Source organism: Triturus cristatus, chromosome 1_2 (assembly GCF_964204655.1).
Source record: "Triturus cristatus chromosome 1_2, aTriCri1.1, whole genome shotgun sequence".
Lineage (NCBI taxonomy): Eukaryota > Metazoa > Chordata > Amphibia > Caudata > Salamandridae > Triturus > Triturus cristatus.
This window is the reverse complement of record NC_140580.1, coordinates 152,798,700-152,823,219: the sequence shown is the minus strand read 5'-3', so window position 1 is coordinate 152,823,219 and position 24,520 is coordinate 152,798,700. Positions and strand designations below refer to the sequence as shown.

Here is a 24,520-nt window from a genome sequence, read left to right as displayed (position 1 = left end):
CTGTGTACAGCACCGTTGCCATACAGAGTGTCCATATTGTAACAATATATAAACCACAGGTGCTGCGCCACTGTAACATTCCCACTGTGTACAGCACCATTACCATACAGAGTGTCTACATTGTAACAATATATAAACCACAGGTGCTGCGCCACTTTAACATTCCCACTGTGTACAGCACCGTTACCATAATGAGTGTCCACATTGTAACAATATGTAAACCACAGGTGCTGCACCACTGTAATATTCCCACTGTGTACAGCACCGTTACCATACAGAGTGTCTACATGTAACAATATGTAAACCACAGGTGCTGCGCAACTCTAACATTCCCACTGTGTACAGCACCGTTACCATACAGAGTGTCCATATTGTAACAATATATAAACCACAGGTGCTGCTCCACTTTAGCATTCCCACTGTGTACAGCACCGTTACCATAATGAGTGTCCACATTGTAACAATATGTAAACCACAGGTGCTGCGCCACTTTAACATTCCCACTGTGTACAGCACCCTTACCATACAGAGAGTCCACATTGTAACAATATGTAAACCACAGGTGCTGCGCCACCGTAACATTCCCATTGTGTACAGCATCGTTACCATACAGAGTGTCCACATTGTAACAATATATAAACCACAGGTGCTGTGCCACTTCAGCATTCCCACTGTGTACAGCACCGTTACCATAATGAGTGTCCACAATGTAACAATTTATAAACCACAGGTGCTGCGCCACTGTACCATTCCCACTGTGTACTGCACCGTTACCATACAGTGTCCATATTGTAACAATATATAAACAACAGGTGCTGCGCCACTGTAACATTCCCATTGTGTACAGCACCATTACCATACAGAGTGTCCACATTGTAACAATATGTAAACCACAGGTGCTGCGCCACTGTAACATTCCCACTGTGTACAGCACCGTTACCATACAGAGTGTCCACATTGTAACAATATGTAAACCACAGGTGCTGCACCACTGTAACATTCCCACTGTGTACAGCACCGTTACCTTACAGAGTGTCCACATTGTAACAATATATAAACCACAGGTGTTGCGCCACTTTAACATTCCCACTGTGTACAGCACCGTTACCATAATGAGTGTCCACATTGTAACAATATGTAAACCACAGGTGCTGCACCACTGTAACATTTCCACTGTGTACAGCACCGTTACCAGACAGAGTGTCCACATTGTAACAATATGTAAACCACAGGTGCTGTGCCACTTTAACAGTCCCATCGTGTACAGCACTGTTACCATACAGAGTGTCCACTTTAACATTCCCATTGTGTACAGCACCGTTACCATACAGAGTGTCCACAATGTAACAATTTATAGACCACAGGTGCTGCGCCACTATACCATTCCCACTGTGTACAGCACCGTTACCATACAGAGTGTCCACAATGTAACAATTTATAAACCACAGGTGCTGCACCACTGTAACATTCCCACTGTGTACAGCACCGTTACCATACAGAGTATCCATATTGTAACAATATGTAAATCACAGGTGCTGCGCCTCTTTAACATTCCCATTGTGTACAGCACCGTTACCATACAGAGTGTCCATATTGTAACAATATATAAACAACAGGTGCTGCGCCACCGTAACATTCCCATTGTGTACAGCATCGTTACCATACAGAGTGTCCACATTGTAACAATATATAAACCACAGGTGCTGCACCACTTCAGCATTCCCACTGTGTACAGCACCGTTACCATAATGAGTGTCCACATTGTAACAATATGTAAACCACAGGTGCTGCGCCACTTTAACATTCCCACTGTGTACAGCACCATTACCATACAGAGAGTCCACATTGTAACAATATGTAAACCACAGGTGCTGCGCCACTGTAACATTCCCACTGTGTACAGCACTGTTACCATACAGAGTGTCCATATTGTAACAATATGTAAACCACAGGTGCTGCGCCACTTTAACATTCCCATTGTGTACAGCACCGTTACCATACAGAGTCTCCATATTGTAACAATATATAAACAACAGGTGCTGCGCCACTGTAACATTCCCATTGTGTACAGCACCGTTACCATACAGTGTCCATATTGTAACAATATATAAACCACAGGTGCTGCGCCACTTTAGCATTCCCACTATGTACAGCACCGTTACCATAATGAGTGTCCACATTGTAACAATATGTAAACCACAGCTGCTGCGCCACTTTAACATTCCCATTGTGTACAGCACTGTTACCATACAGAGTGTCCACTTTAACATTCCCATTGTGTACAGCACCGTTACCATACAGAGTGTCCACAATGTAACAATTTATAAACCACAGGTGCTGCGCCACTATACCATTCCCACTGTGTACAGCACCGTTACCATACAGAGAGTCCACATTGTAACAATATGTAAACCACAGGTGCTGCGCCACTGTAACATTCCCACTGTGTACAGCACCGTTACCATACAGAGTGTCCACAATGTAACAATTTATAAACCACAGGTGCTGCACCACTGTAACATTCCCATTGTGTACAGCACCGTTACCATACAGAGTGTCCACTTTGTAACAATATATAAACCACAGGTGCTGCGCCACTTTAGCATTCCCACTGTGTACAGCACCGTTACCATAATGAGTGTCCACATTGTAACAATATGTAAACCACAGGTGCTGCACCACTTTAACATTCCCATTGTGTACAGCATCGTTACCATACAGGGTGTCCACAATGTAACAATTTATAAACCACAGGTGCTGCGCCACTGTACCATTCCCACTGTGTACAGCACCGTTACCATACAGTGTCCATATTGTAACAATATATAAACAACAGGTCCTGCGCCACTGTAACATTCCCATTGTGTACAGCACCGTTACCATACAGTGTCCACATTGTAACAAAATATAAACCACAGGTCCTGCGCCACTTTAGCATTCCCACTCTGTACAGCACCGTCACCATACTGAGGGTCCACATTGTTACAATATGTGAACCACAGGTGCTGTGCCACTGTAACATTCCCACTGTGTAATGCACCATTGAAAAAGCAAGTCTCTGCTTTCCAACATTATGTAAAGCACCCTTTGCATGGCATTTGCATCCTTTTCCTTACCTAAAATATAGAATGTCATGACTAAGTGCACACAGGAACTCACAAATACAGGGACATAGAAGCACACATAGAAATTCACACATAGAAAAACCAGTGCTTATTTTGAGCCAGTGGTTGCAGGTGGGGACCACCCACGCTCATTTTGAGCATCATTACTTATTTTTCCTCATCAGACTTGGCCCAAAACAAGAGAGAGAAAAACAAAAAAAGAGAAAAGAAGAAGCAAAAGAAAGACAGAAAAACAGTGATTAGATGAGAAAACAAGGACGAAAAAGAATGTGCAGGAGTGAAACAGCAGCACAGGGCAGTGTCTGGTAATGGATTAAAAATGCATGAGGTAGAATCAAGATTAAATGATATGATGATGATGATGATGATGATGATTAAAAGATGGATTGAATATGCATGAGGTAGAATAAAGACTATGCATCCTTGATATTCTGCACTGCAGAAGATCACACTCACACAGTGTCTGGGAACCTGTGGCTTTTCTCCAACTCAGCTGTGCAACATAGCTGGGTTGGAGAAACATAAGTCCGCATGTCTGTTTGGCCGGCCTAAGATTGCCGGCAAAACTGACATGCGCACTTATAAGTGTACACTACTCCTTTACCCTGCCATGCCGGGCCGCTCTCGCCCTATACTCATAGCGCGCCTCAGACATCGATAAATAAAATGATTAGAACGTTGTATTATTATCATTGTATTTATCATCTGCTGCCTCTAGGCAATGGGGTGATGTTCCTCCACCATTACGGAGAAGCTTCTCCTGGCAGTGCTGCCGGCAACTTGTAGGCAAATGTTTGGGACTGGCACATATTATATTACACATTAAGCAGAGAATGGTTTCACATGCTCACGTGCATGATAATATCTCATCACATCATCACTGCAAGGATGCGATTCGTCCAATTAAAACTTGGTGAGACATAAATGCTTCTTGGCTGGGACATACTCAAGACTAGGGAGGAAAACCATCAAATTAAGAGCAGTGAACTTAGATTAGATAGACAAGAAAGCCCTTACAAATGAGTGGGGTGAGACCCACAGGCGACCCTAAGTCTGTGTTGGATTCATAAGCTCTGTTGCCAAACAACAATGGACAGAAACATGGCTTCTTTTTCTTCTTCTGGAACATGAAAAGGATCTTCCGAACTGTTTTCCTGCTCAGAAACCATTAGACAAAAAACATCCATTTGTTTCCAGTGTAATTAATTCCTCTCTTGAGAAATATCCCGAGAGAGAAAAGGAAACAAGCATTGGCATAGCCAATAGGTCTCGCCTTTGGGACCTTATAAGTGTTTAGCCATGCAACAGTTGCATAACTAAATACTTATAAGGTCCCAAAAGCGAGACCTATTGGATATGCCAAGCGGCCGTGCGGCCGCGAAAGTGAAAGCAATCGCGGTAAAATGCGGCGCGCGCGCCCGCGCACAAGCACTGTAGCTCTAGGCTGGCCTGGTAGCACTTTTTGGAGCCTTCTCAAAAAGTCTCGCCAGACCAGCGCATTCGCTGGGTCAGGCGAGACCTAAAAAGGCTCATTTAAGCCCCTGTCTAAGAAGGGCAAGCGCAGAGGCATAGAGGTGCCCCACACAATTGTGGATAGAAAAGGCAAGCAGGAATGAAAAGCAAGGTAACCGATTTCCGATTCAGCAGTGATCAAATATGTTTCTAGATAAATTGTAGATTCCTTATAACATACATGTGTTCCTATTTCAGGCCATGTTGGCACACCTGTTCCTTGCAACATTGTCAAACTGGAAGATGTGCCAGACATGAACTATTTCTCAGCTAACGCGGAAGGAGAGGTAAATATTTCTCTCATGCTATGGTTAGGGCCAAAGGAAAACCTTAATCAAGGCCCAAACTTCAATGTTTCTATTCATCGATACACAGGTCTGCATTAAAGGAACAAATGTGTTCAAAGGCTACCTCAAGGACCCAGAGAAAACGGCAGAAGCTCTTGACGCAGATGGGTGGCTTCACACCGGCGACATTGGGAAATGGTTGCCAGTAGGTTATTTGCTTATTTCAAATTTTCATGAAGCTAAAATCTTTCTTATTTGCTACGTCTTCCTAGGGTCGTGGGCTTTAGCCTCTAGGATAAAATGTAGAGTGTGGCATGCCTGGGGTAGCAGATGAAGTGGCTGCTGCAGGGGGTGGAAGTGTTGATGGAGTGGTGGCAGTAAGATTCTATCTACTTCATTTACCTGCAGAATCGTCATTGCATGTCCCTGTTGATACTTTTATGAGACCAGTATAAACACCACAACGCATTGTTCGTTAGCACATGACCAATGCATCTTTTGTATTTTCATGCTGATCCAATGAAAGGTTTCATGATCTAAAAAAATAATTCCTTGGGTCAGAGTTCCTCATAAGAAACCTTGGTGTTTGCTTCCATGAGTGAGATACATCCTGGAATGCTCCTTCATGGCACTGTTTGCTGTGTGGTCCTTGGGCAATATTTGTTTTCTACAGTGTGCACTGTTCAATATTATGGCCAGGCTAACCTCGATTGTGGCCGGTTGAAGTCATCAGTCAGTGATGCGGCACCAAAAACGCAGAATTCCCCAAGTTGGCAGTTTGGGATACTGTGACTCACTGATATTATTGGCATTGGTTTCGCTGGACGGTCTCTCTCTTTTCTTTGTACTTCTTATGTTTGCAGTTAATGGGGACAAACTGGAAGCAAACTGAGTACATCTTGAGGATTTTCCAGGGTCTTTTAGGAACACTCACTGTAGGAAAGGGGAAGATTATGGGGTATGGTTGGGTAACCTTACCATGCAATATTATCACAATGCCTCAAAGATGATCCTTGGATTCACAACAAAAAAATCCTTAGCTCCATCCTGGTAGTGTGGCAAAGAATAGTCAGACTTTAATAGAGGAACCTGTGTTAAGCATTTTACAATACCATATTGGTTCATAAGTAATTGAGATGACTCAATAGAAATTCGACACAAATTTATAAAAATAGAGCTATTTTATATCATTTTAGACACCAAAGCGAACTTTTTTACATACATATAACCCGGAGTTATAGATGTTCAAAGTGATGACAAATAAATGCATTAAAAACAGCTGTCATTTACAGTGGCGGCTGACAAAGATAAGGAGTGGTGGGTGGATGGAGGGGGCCTGGGGAGCGCTAAGGGGGGCCGCACGGTGGGGGGGGGGTAGAAATAAATAACAAAGACTTACCTGGTGCTGCCTGCCGCCTTTCACTCCTCTGTTCCTGGTCCCAGCAGTCCCTGGTACAGCATCAGGGACTCCCCATCCACTCCCTGTGCTGCTCTCAACCATGAGAACAGCGTGGGGATTGGCCTGAGTGGGTTGGATTAGCGTTCGCTCAGGCAGAGGGAGTCTGTGATGTTTCTATAACCCAGCTGTGGAATGCAGTTGGGTTGGAGAAACCTAAGTGCACATGTCAGTTTTGCCGGCTGATACGGCTGGCCAAGCTGACATGCGCACTTAAAAGTGCACCTACCAATCCTCCTCTCCCCTCCCATGCCCCGGCCCTGTCCCTCCCTGCACATTCTGGCTCAGCCAGCAGCTGAAAAATAAAATATTAGCACAATATTGTTTTATTTTTCAGCTGCTGGCTCTGAGCCAGTGGGGCAACACTGCTCGGCCATAGCGGAGTGGCTGCTGCTTGTCATTTAACATTGTGGTCAATGGCAAAAACTACAAGTGACAATCGGTCACTTAAAGTTCCACCCGTGCAGGGTAGAGGTGGTAGGGGTCTCAGGACCAGGCCACAACAGTCAGTTAAATTTTACCTGGCCCGTGGAGCCCAGGTGCAGTGGTTGTCCTGGCTGTCAGTGGTCCTAAACGGGACCCACAGTAAAGCTGCTTTTCCCATAGAGACGGTGCTGCCAGAAAGGGAATGCAGAATCATAAGAGCGGGGTCGTTGCTGACATTGGTCGCAGGCATTGTTTGATGCCTGCGTAATTCAGCATCAAGTTAAGAGGTCGGTTACCGGACTAGTGACCAACAAGCCTTGGTAGCAGTAAAAGTACCTTAAATGAACTTTGACGTCTTGAGGTCAGGGGAGTGCAGAAGCGGCTTGAAACTTCGTTGACAGCCAGACTGCAACTTTCAGAATGCACTAAACCATTTAACTTTGGGCGATCCCTCAGCGGGTCCAATGGGCAGCTATTCTTTGTTCCTGAGCATTGTTTTACCTGCACTTTGCAGGGGACTGGTCCCACCCATCCAAGGGAGTTGTAGGGCGCTTCTGGCTTCCACAAGGGTGTCTCTCTTTGGAAGTGTTGAGTGTTAGTCAAGGACGATGGTCGTATACTCAATTCCAAGTCTGTTGCCTCAGAGAATATCCCTCTTTTGCTTTGTGCCAGTGGAAAAAGTCCTGATGTCGGTAACACGGGTCTCCTCTTGGTCCTTCTTTGAAGTCAATCAGAACTGAGGTTCTGGTGTGAGGGGGTCCCTTAAATCCTGGATTTAGGCAAGTTCGGAGTGTGGGAGCTAGCAACCAATGGGCAGCCAGTCCCTTACAGCTAATCTGCCCCTGAGGTGATCACATCTGGTAGTGTAGGTCACCTTTACTACCCAGAGACCACTATTTCCACCCTCCTAAAGATGGCACAAATCAATTTTAAGTGTACAGATCAGGCTGCTCACCCTGGAGGTGTGTCCAGCCTTACTGGAGGTGAACACATCCTGCATACCTAATTTCCCACCTTGCTTGGGTCCAATGGTTCCTAGGGTAAGAGGAGGGTTGTGTCCTCATTAAGGCAATAGCCCAGATGCGTATCAGAGGCAGTGCATCCTTTGAAACTCACCGCTCTGATGTGTCACTTCACTAGCCCCCTTGGGAGGAGGGAGGTGGGACTGCCTTCCTGCCCAAGTCTTTGTTCTGACTCCTGGGAGTGCTCAATATACCTGGCAGGAGGGCAGAAGACTGGCTTGGTGGCAGCTGGGGCAGAAAAACCCGGGCCTGCCAATCAAAACACGTCAGCAAGGGTAACCAGATGGGCAACCACTAGATAGCCACCTCGGTGCATGCTAGCCTCCCCTTGATGTCAGATTAGTGTCAAGGGAGAGGAGGCATGTTGTTTGACACTAAACCTGACATAATTAGGTGGTACCATAATGGAGCTAGTAACCCGGGTGTACCCGGATGCAAGTCCTGTGTTATCCTTTGGACCGTCCATCTCTGATAGAAGTACTTTAATGGTAAAGCCATTATAGAGAGATAAAAGCTTGCACTTACATGTCTCCACTCTTAATACATGTATGGCACAGCATCGGTCCTCAATCAGCCCCATATTGTTTAACGCATACATGCGGCCACTTCTGGATATCATTAAAACCCATAATATCTGCGTGGTCAATTACGCCGATGACACCCAGCTTATTGTGTCCTTGGACGGCGACCATGCGGACTCACAGGAAAGCTTCCATGCGTGCATGCAAGAAATGCTGAATTGGCTGAGGGACAACTCGCTACAATTTAACAGTGAGAAAACAGAGATTTTGCACTGTAAGGTGGTTGGCGTCCCATCAGTGCTACCAGCTGATTTCTGGCCCATACCTACAGTTGTCCCTCTGGTGCCAGTGAGCACAGTACGCAATCTGGGGGTCAGTTTTAATGAGAAGTTGAACTTGGAATCCCATGTCAACAAACTGGTGGGAGGTTGTTATACTCTTATCCGGGGACTCCAGAAAGTGCTACCATTACTGCCAGCCCAGGCAAGAATTACGGTAGTTAGGAGCATTATTCTGAGTCGCCTGGACTATTGTAATGCCCTTGGAGTCTCCGGGATATCTGATTGCCAGGCTCCAGAGTATCCAGGCGGCAGCAGCAAAGCTTGCATTGACTGGGGCACGCAGCACTTCTACATCCCAAGCGCTGGCAGACCTGCACTGGCTCCCAGTGGCTCAAAGGATTTTGTTCAAATCCCTATGTATAGTGTTTAAGGCACTTCATGGACAAGGGCCCAAACTGCTTCAAGGCAGATTCAAATGGTATGAACCTGCACGCAACCTTCGCTCATCGACTGCTAGTCTTGTTAGGATTCCCAGGATAAAGAAAGTAACTCTGGGGGAAAGAGCGTTCGGCGTGGCAACTGCCCACCTTTGGAATCGTCTTCCTCTGGAAATTAGGAGAATACAAGACCTAATGACGTTCCGCAAGAAAGTCAAGACGTGGCTCTTCCCTAAAGTATGACCCTCTGGCTTAGCTCTTGTAACTTCTCCTGCTGGTCTCCTTCCCAATGTCATAGCGCCAGGATGCCCGTAGGATTACAGTGCGCTCTATAAATGTTAAAAATAAATAAATGAGATAATTCCCTCTATAATGGTTGGAGGGGGTCTGAGGATCTTGTCTTTAAGTTTTCCATTTCCCTAACTCTCAACCCATACTGTATACAGGGGAGGCCGTTGTCACAGTGCACCTCCTTCATTCCAAGAGTATGAAGATCTGGTTTTAGGTTATTTCAATCGTAAGAAAGACAGTTGGACATCATGAGGTATTAAAACAGTGGGTGGTCTTTCAGAATAAAAAATGTGGGATAAAAAACTGAAAGACTGCAGCATGGTGCTGTGGTAAAACAAAAGATGCTGCCTTGCCCTGCAAGTAGGCAGGGAGACTGCATATGAAGGCTGTGTAAGTTGCAGAGTTGCAGGGAGGGTTTTGTGGCAGGCTTTCTGGCAGGACTTAGTGTAGTTCAGATGGGGGGAAAGTTTGGAAATCTTTGGTTTGGCAGAAGTAGATAATCTGGGATGGAAAGAACAGTCAGCAAAACATTGAACATCGTTTGTGTAGGAATCCCTTTAGGTTAGGTACCTTGGTTTGATGAATCCTTCTGATTTGCTTCCATTTGTTACAAACACAGGGATTGCCCCCTTTCTTCCAAAAGAGGGCTCTAGTTCAAGCCTCTCTTGATCTGGTTCCTCCATTTCTTTTCTCATTTAGTTAAAGGAGTGTTGACTTTTTTGTGAAAACATGTTCTTCATCAAATGACCATTTACAGCAGGTGGTACTAACCAAGGCCTAAATTCCCATCTTGAGGAGATACCGTGTTCCAAGATATCCCTTTGTATCACAGATCACATAATGTTTCAGAAACTGAGTGATATGTGGTTATTCACAACAATAAGGTCCAGCCTGTGTGTTCCTATTGAATATAAGTCGACATAACAGCTGCTAATATTAATTAAACACATACACATAGCATCAGTGCAGTCTGAGTAGCCTCAGGCCCTTCCTGGTTATGAAGCTATTGTGTATAGTTCTTCCTAAAGGCAAGGTGGTTGAATTGTTGTATTCAGATATAGAGAGCAGTCTACAGAGCCAAGAAGTCACTCAAAGTACATGGGAAACAGCCTTAACAACACGGGCTCAGTTACACATGCCGTTTTTCCGCAAGCCAAACCATGCTTGCCTTAACCACACATATGCCTTAACAACGCATATACATGGTTAAGGCAATGCGCAGTCTAGATGCAGAGGGATGGGTGGGCACCAGAAGACAGGAACAGAAAGGATCGGGAGAGGACGCAATGAGGTAAGTGGGGCTGGGTCTTGGTGGTGGAGGGGCTAGTTTTTCAGGGTAGGGTCGTTTTTAGGGCTCAGGAGAGGGGATTGGGGTTGCTAACAGAGCAGGGGCCAGTTTTAGGGCCCATGGCAGGGGGGGCTGGGTCTGGGTACTTTACAAGTGTAGGGGACAGTTTTTAGGGCTCAGGGCAGTGGGGCTGGGGTCGGGGTAGCTTTTAGGGTATGGAGTAACTTTGTAGGGCTCAGGGCAGGGTGGGAGAAGGGACAATTTTCAGGTCTGAGGGCAGTTTTAGGCTTCAGGGCGGGGGAGCTGGTCAGGGTAGTTTACAGAAGTAGGGGTCAGTTTTTAGAGCTCAGTTGGGGGCTGGGGTACTTTTTAGGGCGTAGGACGGTTTTTAGGGCTCACGCGCAAGAAAAGGGACAGTTTTAGGGGCTGGGAGCAGCTTTAGGCCTCTGGGTGCGGTGGCTGGGTCAGGTTGCTTCACAGATGTAGGGAACAGTTTTTAGGGCTCAGCGCGGGGCTGTGGTTGCAGTCGTTTTTAGGGCGTGGGGTTAATTTTTATGGCTCAGGGCGTGGCGGGGGAAAAGAGACAGTTTTCAGGGCTGGAGGCAGGAGTATGATCTTTAGCACACATGTCCCATTACCAATAATGTCTTTACCCCAAAATCTTGTGGTAAAGGCATGCATGATAAAGAAGCGGTCGTGTTTAAGACTGCATGGTTCAGGCATGCGTTGTTCCATCATACAACAAAAGTACATAGACCGCAAACATAACATTCAATTAATTAATCACTAAATACTAATTAACATTAGAAGGCATCCCTCATACACTTTTGCGCCTCTGTGCTACATCCCCTCTGTCTAATGAGATAACACAGCTCTTCCATATTTATAAATAACAAAAAACAGCCATACCAACACAAAGGAGACACACAATCGGAAATATGTACAACCTCACTGGAGTACTTTTTAAGATAACTAGTTAATTTACTTTTTTCTCAATACATTTTTTCGATCACTTTAGGCATTGAAGTCTAGCGGTATAAATGGTCTTGCTAATCTGTGATCACCCAAAACCATAAGTAACTTCTTTATTTCTTCATTTTCTTGTTACATTCCAACCCATCCCATCATCAGTCCACCCAGCATTATATACACATTCAGCCAAATATTCCAGTTCTGAAGGATTGGCTGAACCTCTGTTAACACCATATCCAGTCCCATTGCCAGCGTTTGACTCTAATTATGATTGATGGCCATTGAATCCAGTAGTGGGATGTACACCCATTGTATCTGAACATTACTAAGCACACTGACCACTTACTTTCTCTCTTAATCTTCTGTTGTGCATCATATTTGAATCCCCTAATTATTCCAATGCAATGCTTGGATCTGCATGAGGTATGATACACAGATTGAGGTGTATCAAGGAAAGGACTGGGTTTATGCCCCAACCTTGCATCAGGTGTTTGCTGCTTAAAAACAAGTGGAAGTCCTATTCCTTTATATAAAAAAAATAATGCTGCTTACATAATCTATGCATTGTGACTGATATTGAACTTCACATTCTGCCCCTACTCCAGCCTTCCACAGTAAACCATAACTGTTCACCCTAAACCTCCAGCCCTAACAAGCATTAGCAAAGTAAATAGATCTCGCCTTTGGGACCTTTTGGCTTTGCCAATGCTTTTGGCTTTGCTATACAGAGTCAGGGGAAAGGTAAAACACTTTTTCCCAATCCGTGCTGCATCAGCAAAAAATATTTAAAGACTCTGACGCGACCTCTGGTTGCTAGTGGCTGCCTCATTCCACTGGAATCTTATATACATGATGACGTATGCGTGTGCAAGAATTGCAACACGTACGCAGCAGCGCAATGACACAGGCACCATTTCCTTTGCTTTTTTATTTACAGATCCAAAATGTCAGATGCCTCCTGGATAAGTAAATAAAAAAATGAAGAATTGTGTAGTGCGAAAGTGCAAAAAAAAAACGAATGGGGGAAATGAAGGCGCTGTTGGCGTAGGGGAAAAAATAGCAAACAAGTGAGAGAACAGCACAGGGGCAGGTGGAGAAGTGAACAAGAGGGAGATCAAACAGTGCATATGTCAGAGAGCAACGCGAAGCACCAAAGGGCAGACATTTGTTGGGGAGCACACAAAGAGATAGCTGGAAAACACATGCACTCTCATGGAGTGCCAAACAAAAAAGAAGAAAAGTTTCATAAATGTGAGAAGTGGAAGGAAATAAGTCAGACAATCAAAGGGTTGGTAAATAGGCCTTATTCCAGGCGAGAGACTGGAAGGCAAGATTGACAAAATAGGAAAAGAAAAGACATTAAAAAATAGCAAGCAAATGAGAGTGGCAATGAAACTATAGGCAGTCTGTAAAGTTCTTGGGGGCATATTAAAAAGCACGGCGTTAAAATTATCGCTCTTTAGCGGTAGAAAACGGCCGCTAAAGCGGCGATAATGGTCTTGATAATATGCCGCAGAGAATTCCAATAAAAGCCCATGTTGACACCAGAACATGGGCTTCTATGGGAATTCTCAAGGGCATATTATCAAGTCCATTATCGCCGCTTTAGCTGCAGTTTTCTGCCGCTAAAGCGGCAATAATTTTAATGCCGTTTCTTGATAATATGCGACTTGGTGAACCACCAATTGGTCTTTAATAACCTAGGTCAGCGAGATCTGAAAATAACGCCCTTTGCATTACACAGAATTTATGGTAATGTTTTTTCAGGCACAATGGCAATACGTGTACAAGGGCTGCTCCCTGCTTGGGTAGTGCAGGCCTTGGAGAACTGACATGACATTGTTATATCTTGTCTTGCACGCTCACTCTAGTAACACATTGCACCCTACTTGGACTTATCTTTGTGTTTCACGTTCCATCCAGTGCCTAATTTGAACGGGTGGTTGCAAGGGGAGGGGGCCGCTGGCAGTCTTTATTAGGAACCAGAACTTATTCTTAATCATCAGACTTTGAACCAGAACAAGAGGGAGAAAAAACTGCAAATGGGGAGAGAAAGACAGAAAAACAGTGGCAAAGGGAGAAAGCAGAGAATACAACTGTGCGATATGTGCCCTGGGATAACATATTAGTGGATACAAGAGGCATGAGGTTAATTAAGACCAGACAGTCTTAATATTTGGCAACCCCGACGTTCAGCAACTGTTTCCAGCTGATAACACGTTGCAAAGTAATAACACCATGATGCCCAGGGCGCCATCATATATGTCACTACAGTTTTTTTCCAAAGACTGCACACATTCTTCTCTGCATCCAGTGCCAATTGAAATTGTTTGGAGGTATCTTATTAATTCTCTTAGGGGCATATTATTAAGAAACGGCGTTAAAATTATCGCCGTTTTAGCGGCAGAAAACTGCCGCTAAAGCGACGATAATGGGCTTGATAATATGCACTAGAGAATTCCCATAGAAGGCCATGTTCTGGTGTCAACATGGGCTTCTATGGGAATTCTCCAGGGCATATTATCAAGCCCATTATCGCCGCTTTAGCAGCAGTTTTCTGCCGCTAAAGCGGCGATAATGTTAACGCCGTGCTTGATAATATGCCCCTCAGTTTTTCGGCACACGTGGTTTTACCTCATACTTCTGAGTTTCATAGGTCAGGGTGAGAAATAGGATGCAGGTTTGGTTTTATCCCATGTTTTCCACCGCTCCGATCCAAGCTGTTTCCCGCGCATTTTTCTCGTAGTAATGCCTGGTTGAATTTGCAAGTGGGAAAAACCCAGGCAAAATAGTCTGTTTCTGTCGGACTCAGGATTGACAATCACAGATTCTCAGGGAAATTTAGAAAGAGGAGCAATTTGTCTGTGACCATGCCACTGGGTGAAACCATTCAACATTTCCGGTTGTATTCCACTGAGAGATGAGCTGCAGCCATAGTTTGTCCTACTTAATTATTTTACAACCTCGTCAGTCACGAAGTCCACTCCTAATCGACTCTTCGCTTTGGGCTACCGTCAGCATTTTATAATCTTCAAATGTGGTCATGCGCCATTTAATTATTCATCGAGTTATAAAGTTCCTAAGTCCTTGCAGGTATCCAAACGCTAGTAGCACCAGGTTTATACGGCTTTCTGGTTTATGTGTATGACAGACGACTGGGGAAATGTGTTTCACTTAATACGTGTATTTTTATGAAATATAAATTATGCGTACTTCACAAATAAACGATTTCGCTATTTTTCCTACCCTTAATTCACCTTTGGCATTTTCTTAAAACCACGTCCTGCTGTGTTTATTATGAGAATGATTGCGTTGCTCAGCCCGCTACTAAAGGATTGTGCGATTGAGATTTTAGGAAAGAGAAAGCAAGAAAAAGAGCGCTGAAGAGAGCAAGCAAAAGGGAGCCATAGTCCGAGAGAAAAACGTTGGGGGACAAGACGTAGAGATAAAAAAAGGTGGGGGGGGAGAGGGATAAGAAGTGAAGAGAGTGGAGGCAGAGGGAGAAAAAGAGGAAGGAAGAGTGAGAGATGGTTGGAAAGCGGAAGCGAGTGTGAAGGATAGGAAAAGTGAGAGAAAGAATGGAGTGGGGGGGAGAAAGAAGCATGCCATGTAAGAGAGAAGGAAAGAAAGAGCTAGAAAGAGAGTGGACTTTTACTAACTGGATTGGTCATCACAGCCATATTTGCAATACTGTTCCTGTGAAAAGAACAACGCACATGCGACTGTTGGAGCAGTTTGCATCCTTGCTCAGACCGGCATGCAAATTCGTACTTAACCTCAGAGGGACGTCTGAGAGGAGATTTGAATTGCAATGGCATTTAAAAGACTTCTAGACCCCTTCGTTTAAAGCTGAAGGCAGCCCTAAACTCCTACACTAGTTCATTATTACTATTACCATTATTTTAGACTTATTATTATGAAATACGGTAGATATTTCAACTTGTTCAATGTACAAATCCTGGTAGATTTTTTAAATATATCAAGGGAAAGCAAAAGCAGACTGTATGAAGTTCATTGTGACTCTTCACACATGACAGTGGAGAACACCTGTTCTTACCTGGTGTAAAGTCGGACGGCAGCCTGCACCACAAAAGGGAGACGAACCCAGGGCCACACCCGAAGGGCAGCAGAAGCCATGAAGCCACCCATCATGAGGCCTGGACACCCAAGAGGGCCACAACACCCTCCGACACCACACCCAGGCTGCAACAACCCCCCCACATCCCTCCCAGTACCACCCACAACCCCAGACCAAGAAACTGCAGAGCAACACCACGAATCCCAATACAAACATTTTGCCTGATGTCGCACAAGCAGGAAAATCAACACACATGCGTGGCCAGGAAATGGAGACACAGTCAAACAGCAATGCAATCACCATCACAAAACACCATACAAACAAAAGTCCAGACAACCCGTAGGATGAGTCCTAGCGGCTCCTCACTGGACAATCCGTAGCACACAGACTAGAAGACCAAATCCAAGAGAAGAAGGTGTGCCATGCGCCCAACAAAGGAAAGAGAGGGAGAGAGCGAGGGAGAGAGAGTGAGATTGCACAAGCAGCACAAGGCACCTCGGGCATCTGCCTCCACATGCCAACATGTGTGTGTGTATCGCCATCCGCACACCATGAGCCCAAGGCCCTGTTCCAATCTCAGCGCCAACGCCACATCACATTCTGAAAACGCAAGTAGTAGTCAGACAAACATCAGGGATGAAAGCTCCTTTGTTCCAATGCAGAAGGCAGGAGGACAGCTGCACCTCTGACCTTGGTCCAGAACGCACCTGGAACACCCTCAGAGAGATGCAGACGGGGACAACTCCCACATCACGCATTCCCCTAATGAACTATCCGACTCATCCACACCCCACACACAGAAGCCCCTGCCTGTGGTACCCTCACATGGCATGCCCTTGACACTCACAGAAACAGCAACCCACTCTCCCCAACTTTGCACACACAACCGAATCATTGCTCAGAGCTGTGGCATATCCTCCACACAACTGCCGCAGTTCAGAAGAGTGCCCGTTCCATGAGACGCACCAACACAATGGCAGGCCATACCGGGCACATGCACAACCCCTGTCACGTGGAACAGTACCATGCATGTATGCTGCATTTACTGGGCGCAGTGCCACTGGCAGTGCTGCGGATCAGTTACCGGCTCAGCGTCCGCATTGCGTACATCACATGCGTCCAGCCCTGCTTCCACTGCCGAACATACACATTCGAGTGTCCCATGGATGTCTGCCTATCCAACACAACTGTTGATGAATTGGACTATGACTTGTGTCTGCGCCCCCTGTTGGATCACGAACAGGAGTGTAACCGAGACAGCCGTGCATGGGGTGCCTTGACATACTGCATATGTATTGGTAGTTGTGCATGGGAGATTGCACAATTCCTCGTGTGCAGTGACCACATCGAGGCGCTCCCCTATTGGGCTTTGTTGCGGATTGGTGAAACGGCGTGGGCTGAGCACACCTGCCTGGACCACTTAATGGATTGGCTCACCCTGGGGTTCCTTGAACACGACGACGACGTACTATTGGAACACATTGCACATGAAGCTGCAAGGGCATTAATGGACGAGTAACTACGTTCCTGCAGCTACATTCGATTGGCACCCACAGCACATGTCCCAACAACTTGTTGCATCGTGGGGAAAGCTCACACATCCCACCACAACAGAGGATACGTCTGCCTTCGTCCTGGCTCCGGATGCATGTGAATGGAACAATGCGTGTGTACACACACCTGTTCAAGGTGATGCAGGTCCATGCCCAGTGCAACACAGCGTTGTTTGGCAACTTTGCCAATTCTGACCCATTGCTGGGGGAGAGCTCACACATGTTAATGTAGCACGACATGTGAACCTGTCGGACCTGATCACTGTCAGCAGAGCAGACAATTGGCGCACTCCAGAGACAGAGCACTATGCAGATCCCATGGGCAGAGAGTCGTGCCCCCTCACACGGGGAAATGGGCAGACGCCAAACAACACATGACTCATCCAGCAAGGCAAGGTGGGCTGAGAGCGTTGCCATCCGTGATGAATGTTGCCCATTTTAGCCCCAACATTTTCTGATTTTCGACATGTACCCATGCTGCGTGTAAATATTTTAAGCATGTCCCTGCCTGTTGTGGCCCTTGCCTCGTAAGTACTGACACGCACATGCCAATAAAGTCTATGCAATTCCACTGGTGTCTAACTGTGAGGTGTGTTGTTTGGATTGTCCACTCTTGCACCACAATGAGCATCGTCCCTACACAGGGAGGAACTGACTGACGCATGTGCAATGGGGGGGGTGTCCCTTTGGCAAGCTCCACCTCTGTGAGCCAGACCTTGTTATTGGATGGGTGCTGGTCGCCATGTGCACTTACGTGACTTCAGCAATGGGAGTTTGGTGTCCAACCCCTGATCATGTGGAGCAATGTCATATATCACAACAGAATGTGTCCACACAGATGTGTGTGAGTAGATATGCGACGTGAACTTCTGGTGTCACATGTGCTGTAGGACACCACTCCTGGCCTGCTTTCGTTTGGGTCAGTCCTACACACAGCCCTATTCAATACATGGACGTGTGCCTACGTTGGGGGTTGTGAGATTGTTGTTGATATACAATGGGGACACAGCTAGTACTCACCTTCAGTCATCTAAATGGCCATGTGTCTCAGGGATACACATGCGCATAGATGTCAGTTACCAGGGTGTACCTTCATGTGCAATCATTGTACCTACATCCAGCCATAACTCCACACGTGAGTAACATAGTGATGGCACATCTGTGTGATTTAGAATGTTTTATTCACATTCAGGTGATTGACGGAGCTGGAGCTGTACATGGCCATCCACGCCCACATCACATGGAAGCCCAGTGGCGTGCCAACCAGAGTCCTTTGGCGATTGCACAGTGATTGGGAAGAGGGAGAGTGCAGTCCGCAACAGGATAGCTGTGTAATTGGCCAGCGGTGAAGAAATGGCAGTCCGTGTCGGGGTCCGGGTTAAAGTCGCAGAGTGTTCCGGGGGTCACTATGAGGTGTTTCCCAGGCCATGATGCATAGGTCATGACCAGGCAGGGACAGGCCATACGGTGGTGATGGCTGCTACTGCCTCCTTCCCCACACAGTAGTTCACATCCCCTTCTTACTCCCCTGATATGGGTTCTGTGTCCGGTGTGTGTGGCGGGATGATGGCTGCATCACTGTGTCCCACTGACACATCAGACTGCGAAGGTGATAGGGCAGCATCACTGTGTGCCACGGACACATCAGGGGTCGGAGCTGTGTGTGTCGATGTTCCCGCTGCAGTCATCTGGGAATGGCTCAGTGGCAGCAATGGCAAGATGAAGTACTGCAGGGCATTGAAGTCCCCAGCTACTACTCGCTGGAGTCCATCCGTGTCAGACATCCTTCCAGCCCGCATCCGCTCCATGGTCTCCATTGAACTCCACATCTGTCCCAACTCTGTGCTGTCATGGCTGGTGCCTGTCTGCCCACACAGTTCTAGTGTCCGATTCATGGCACCAGCGAGGTCAGCCAATGACTGTGACGGAGCATGGTGCAGACACGAGGTGTCTGATAGGGAATGTACGTGGTCCATGATGGGACTCAGACACCCACGTATGGCATTGAGTTTGGCGGCCATGAGCTCGAAACCCACCCGCAGCTGTTCAGCCAACTCCACCTGGGAAGACCACACACGTTGTGTGTGCTCCAGGTATTGGTCGGGGGGATCCTGGGAGACTGTTGTGGTGGTGTGTGTTTCCTGCTGTGTGGTCTGTGTAGGTGGTGGGGACACCTCGAGGCAGCTGGCCTGCCCTGCTTCTGGGGGTGGGGTGCAGAGGCTGTCCAGTATCCGTTGGAGGGTATCTTGTGCAGGTTGTCATCTACATCATCAATGATGGGATTTGTGTTCTGCTCTGCAGTAAGTGTTGATTGTCCCTCTGAAATGGTATGGGGAGATGCAGGTTAACAGGGTTTCACATGTATGTTGTTAATTTGCATATGTTTACATTCAGACTGCATGCCAATGTACCTTACAAATGTTTTGGGGGAGCTGGCTATTCAATGGCAGTCGGTGTGTTTTCCCAATACATGACGGATGTGTGGTGGTACCCGTTCAATATCATCACACTGTGTCAGGCACTGCCAGATGTGAGTGGACTGTTACTATGCACGAGCGGAACCTGTTGTGGGATCTGTCCTGTGGTGTTGCACATTGTACCACATTGCCGTTGTTGCTGATGTCCTGTGATTGCTATGTGTGTGTGCTGCATTGTGGGGGAGTTGCCCCTGCAGCTCTGATTTTGTGTGACCTTCTCCCTTTGAGGCGGAGTGCCTTTGAATTGTGTGCTTTTGGCGCCTGATTTGCTTTTGACTTGGGTCATATGTGCTCTCGGACAGATTTTGTGGCCTGGTGCATTGTTCGTCTGCTGAGTGTATTGTAAGGCATGGGTTGTGGGTACTTGGACATGTCGGGTGTGTCCTGCTCCTTTACGGATGTGATCCGCACTTGGCTACCTCCATGTCGATTCGTGGGCCATGTCATTTTTTTGGGCTGCTGCCATGCTATCGGACATGCAGTGTTACTTACATAGTCAGTGTGGGACACAGAGCAGCTGCTTTGCTGGATTCGGCACATGTGCATGGGTCGGTGGTGATTTTGGTGATGTTGGGGCCCCTCTGTGCACATTGTGGATGGGGGTCTACTTGGCGTTTCTATGTGTGCTGCAGTGTGCCAAGGTAATCAGGGACATGTTCCACGGTCATTGTGGGTGTGCAGTGTGCTACGCATACTTGTGTATGTGTGCCATTGTGCCCATCTCCCCCCGTCCCCTCCGTTCCTGGTCGTTCCTCACCCTGTTGCTGTTGTGTCAGGTCGTATCGTGCTGTGTCCAGGCACACCAATCCTGCCACCGTCTCCTCACTGCTGACTGGCCACCATTTGCTCCAGCTCATCCAGCTCCTCCTGTGTCGCAGGAGGCCCACCTCCAGTCGCAGTCGCTGCATCCCTGTTGGCAACAAGCTTATGTTTGGTCTGCCTTTTCAGATCATGCCAGCGCCTCTTGACCTCCTCTGGTGACCTCCTGGACACTCCGACTGCATTGACCTTGGTTACGATGGCCTGCCATATTTCGGTTTGGGTTACCAGTGCCACAGTGGAGATGCCGAACAGTTGTTGATGGTGTTCGGTCACCTCTGTGACGAGGATCTGGTCTTCCTGCGGACTGAACTCCGTCTTCCTCTTGTCCTTGCCCTTCCACGAACGCGGGGTTCCTGGCTGGACCTCCGTGGGGCTTGTGGTGTTCGGCTTGTCCTGTGCACTCGGTCCGGGTGCTTCCATGTTGCAGTTTGAAATGTCTTTTTGGCTTTTTCTTTTGCTTGCTTTCATGTTGCTTTTTCCCACCAGGCGCATGTGATTTGCAGGCCTGTGGCTGGTCTTCGCTGATTTGTGTACTGCGATTGTCCTCATCGCATGATTATTCGTGTTTCGCATTTTTGCGGCGTGGCGTTGATTTTGATGCCGGACTTTGAAGCGTTATCTGGTGTCTATCGCATGGTCCGCCTTGTTGTGAATTCCACGTTGGCACAGGGTTATTTTCCCGCGATAGGCTGCGATATTGAAAGTTGCGTTACGCTACTCTTGCAGTAGTTATCACACGTTCTTGTGAATATACCCCCTAGAGGTTAATATGTGGACTGCAGAAACAAAATACCTGTTTTAGAAATCTGGGTCTCTTTTTATGGTCTGACTTAACAGCGCAGCTATCGCCAGACAATTATGTGAGCATCATTTGAGAAGGCTTTGGCACAGCCTACATGTTGGAAATCAGGAGTGCATGTTATGATTGGACAGAAGTAGTATGCTTCCACACAAAAAAAAAGTGCTGCCCTCCACGTAGCTGTGACCATTTTGTATATTTACCCAGCTGATTGAGCATTAACTTTCAGGGGTACACACATGTTATGTTATGTTAGGCGATTTATAGAGCGCATGGCTGTCCCAGCAAAGTGATGTCCCAAAGGGAGGGTGCATATGAGGCTCCTGCTACTGGAACAGCCAGGTTTTTACTGCCCTTCTACAGGCCATGTGATTGGGGATGTTTGTGATGGAAAGTGGCAGCGAGTTCCTAAGAGTTGGTGCTCGTACCATGAATGAACGACCTCCGGTTCTCGCCCTATGGAAACGTGGCACCTGTAGCAGGTGGTGGCCCGCAGAGCACGGGTGGGAGTGTATGGTAGACATAGATTACTGAGAACCTTAGGGCCGACGTTTGACAGTATTTTGTGCGTGACGCAGAGGTCTTTGAACCGGATTCTCTGCTCAATAGGCAACCAATGGAGACGGTGCAACGCACTAGAGGCAGATCTGTGCTTCGGTGTAGCGAGTAGAGTGCGGGCTGCCGCATTCATGGTATTGGAATGTTAATTAAGAGTCTTAAATAACTAGAAAATGTATGTTGTTTTTCTCAGGTAGCAGCACAGATGGAAGAAGGGCAATCATTAACCTACATGGCTTTTTTAGGTCTGGTTTGACAGTGTAACTATCATATGACCTTTTAATCTACACCAATATTATTCTACGGACCTTTGCATTCACACAAACACATATCTTTTCACATGCTATTTACTTGTGTAAACAATATGTATGTTTCTTTTATGGCTTTTAGCCCAAATAAAGACTATTATATATACTTGTAATGAATCACAATACCATACTACCTCCCCTTAAAGCCAGGATAATTCTTGTTCAAACTACATTGTTTGATCCTGGGCGAACCCCAATAACTTTATGCCAAGCTCTAAAGCCGTGTAGCCAGTTACTGATGCTCAATAAATAAACTTGATGCACTGTTATACAAAAACTGAAAGCATCTCGAATCGGACCAACCCAAGCATTGAGAGCCATGTGTGAAAAAGTGGCATAATGGGTCAAGTTTAGTTGTTGTTGGTCGCTATTTTCTGCAATTGCAATACAAACAACAACGGATGACGTTGTCACATATCACGTGCATAGGGATCCCAGTGAGACTTGTTTCATACCGAGTCAACGAGGAAAGTTAAAACAAGGAGCATGAAACAGCTTGAGCGGGCCTTTAATGAAGCAGCTGTATTAATTAACCGACTTCTTGGGTACAGCCGATCCGTCGCCATCCCTGAGGAGCTGATAACCTCCTGTGGGCCAATTTGCTTCACTAAGCTGTCTTTGGAATAACACCTTTCAACCCAATAATTGTCCCCAGGCGCGTGACCCCTGATCTCCTGCAATAATCAGAGCAAATGAGGCAGACATGTTCACTTCGAGACATGACTGACCCCGGCCTGCAGCTCATTAAGGCAGCAGAAAAACACGTGCTTGTATTGGTTCTCTGGCTTTCCTAAGGGTCCGGTGCCCCTTCCTGAGCGTGTTATGAAGCAGAGCCGTCGAGGATCACGGGCGAGTTACCCAGTGACAACACGTCGCTGGGCCCAGTGGGCAAGGAGAGGAGGGGGCGCATGTGGACCCAGATTTCTCAAGATATCCCTTGTCTGGCGGTATTACCTCAAATGGGAAGTTCAAAATATGAGAATGCGAAGAAAAATAAGGCAAAATGATAGATTCACTAGACATTGTACATCTTAAGAGCTCTGCGGAGCACAGGCTGCTGTGGGGGTCGCGTGCACACAGGATCAATCCAAGCGAACCATCGGGAGGGAGAGTCGTCCTGTCTCCACAGGCACGGAATCTTCCCTGCTACAGGCAAAGCGAGGAGAAGACGCAGGCTGGCCTCAGCTGGGGGAGGGGCTCGGACGGTGGCCGCAGCCACAACCTATGATTCAGGGGTGCCCGCTCTCGCCCTTGCTGTTCAGCTAGGTGGCAAGATCGCAAATGGTGCCGGGAAAGGCATCACACATGGACAACAAAAGTAAATGGCGGTTGTAGAGTTTGGCTGGCCTGAAGGTGAAAAACACCAGCTCAGAGGGTCTGAGATGGCATTTCATCTCTTATGTAGTTCCTATCTGCAGAGGAGGCGGCTAAGATTGGCCACTTTTCATGCTGGCATCAGTGTGCTGACCTTTTAAATGATTTATCTTCTCATGAGTGCACACATTTCTTCTCACGGAGTCAGTCCAAAACACCTCACCATTCCCTTTTCTACACACAACAAACATTCCACTATTGCCCAAAAGTGCAGTTTTACCCTCCAAATCATGAAGGCCATGACCTGAAGCAGTTCGAATAAAAGACTCAGACATGGGTTTCGGCAGCCATTCATGTGAAAACACGGAGCAGCCGCTCCGTGTTTTCACAGTGCAGGTGGCACCCACCTGCACTTTCAAAGGGGATTAGAGATCCCCTTGCAGGAGGGTGCAGTCAGTGACTGCACCCGCCTGCAAGGGGATGTCTGGGGGATCCATGGGACCATGGCACAAGTCCTATAAAAAGAAGTGGGGGGACTGACCAAGTAAGACAATATGCAAATGACCCCTTGACGTCAGGACGTAGCGCTATAAAAGAAATAAAATAGTGCTATTTAAATTATTTGTGTAAATCATGGGACAGACTAACCCATCTGACAGTCTTACAGTGTCTGTAGTTATATACAGGGACAGAACAAAGGCAAAAGCATGCCTCTCTTATGTACCTGTGAAGAGAAGGCAAGCCATGTGCCTTTGTTTCCCTCTGGGGCATTTACATTTAAATGTAAGGTTCCAGGCGGCCCCTAGTCAGCATATACAAACAAAATGAGGCTGGATGGCCCCTTAACTTCGGCCCAGCTGGAGTTGAAAAAAGGCTCCCTCCCTGCCTTCACGTTGCTACTGGGAATGGAAAGCAGACAACGTACAGGCGCTGCTTAACGTGTCCCGGTGTCTTCCACCGGGACAAGTTAAACATATTTCTGTGGGGCCTAAA

At 46.8% G+C, this 24,520-nt stretch overlaps 1 protein-coding gene across 2 annotated transcripts in view; it reads left to right on the top strand.

The window, feature by feature from the left end:
* Positions 1 to 24,520, top strand: part of ACSL5 (acyl-CoA synthetase long chain family member 5) — a 206,023-nt gene that overhangs the window by 169,278 nt on the left and 12,225 nt on the right. For both annotated transcript variants that reach the window (XR_014961055.1, XM_085603410.1), the window contains exons 16-17: positions 4,836 to 4,924; positions 5,013 to 5,129. Coding sequence is in view for 1 of the 2 variants with exons in the window: in XM_085603410.1 (XP_085459536.1) it covers positions 4,836 to 4,924; positions 5,013 to 5,129 (206 nt within the window). In the remaining variant the exon portion in view is untranslated. The remainder of the gene's footprint in view (positions 1 to 4,835; positions 4,925 to 5,012; positions 5,130 to 24,520) is intronic.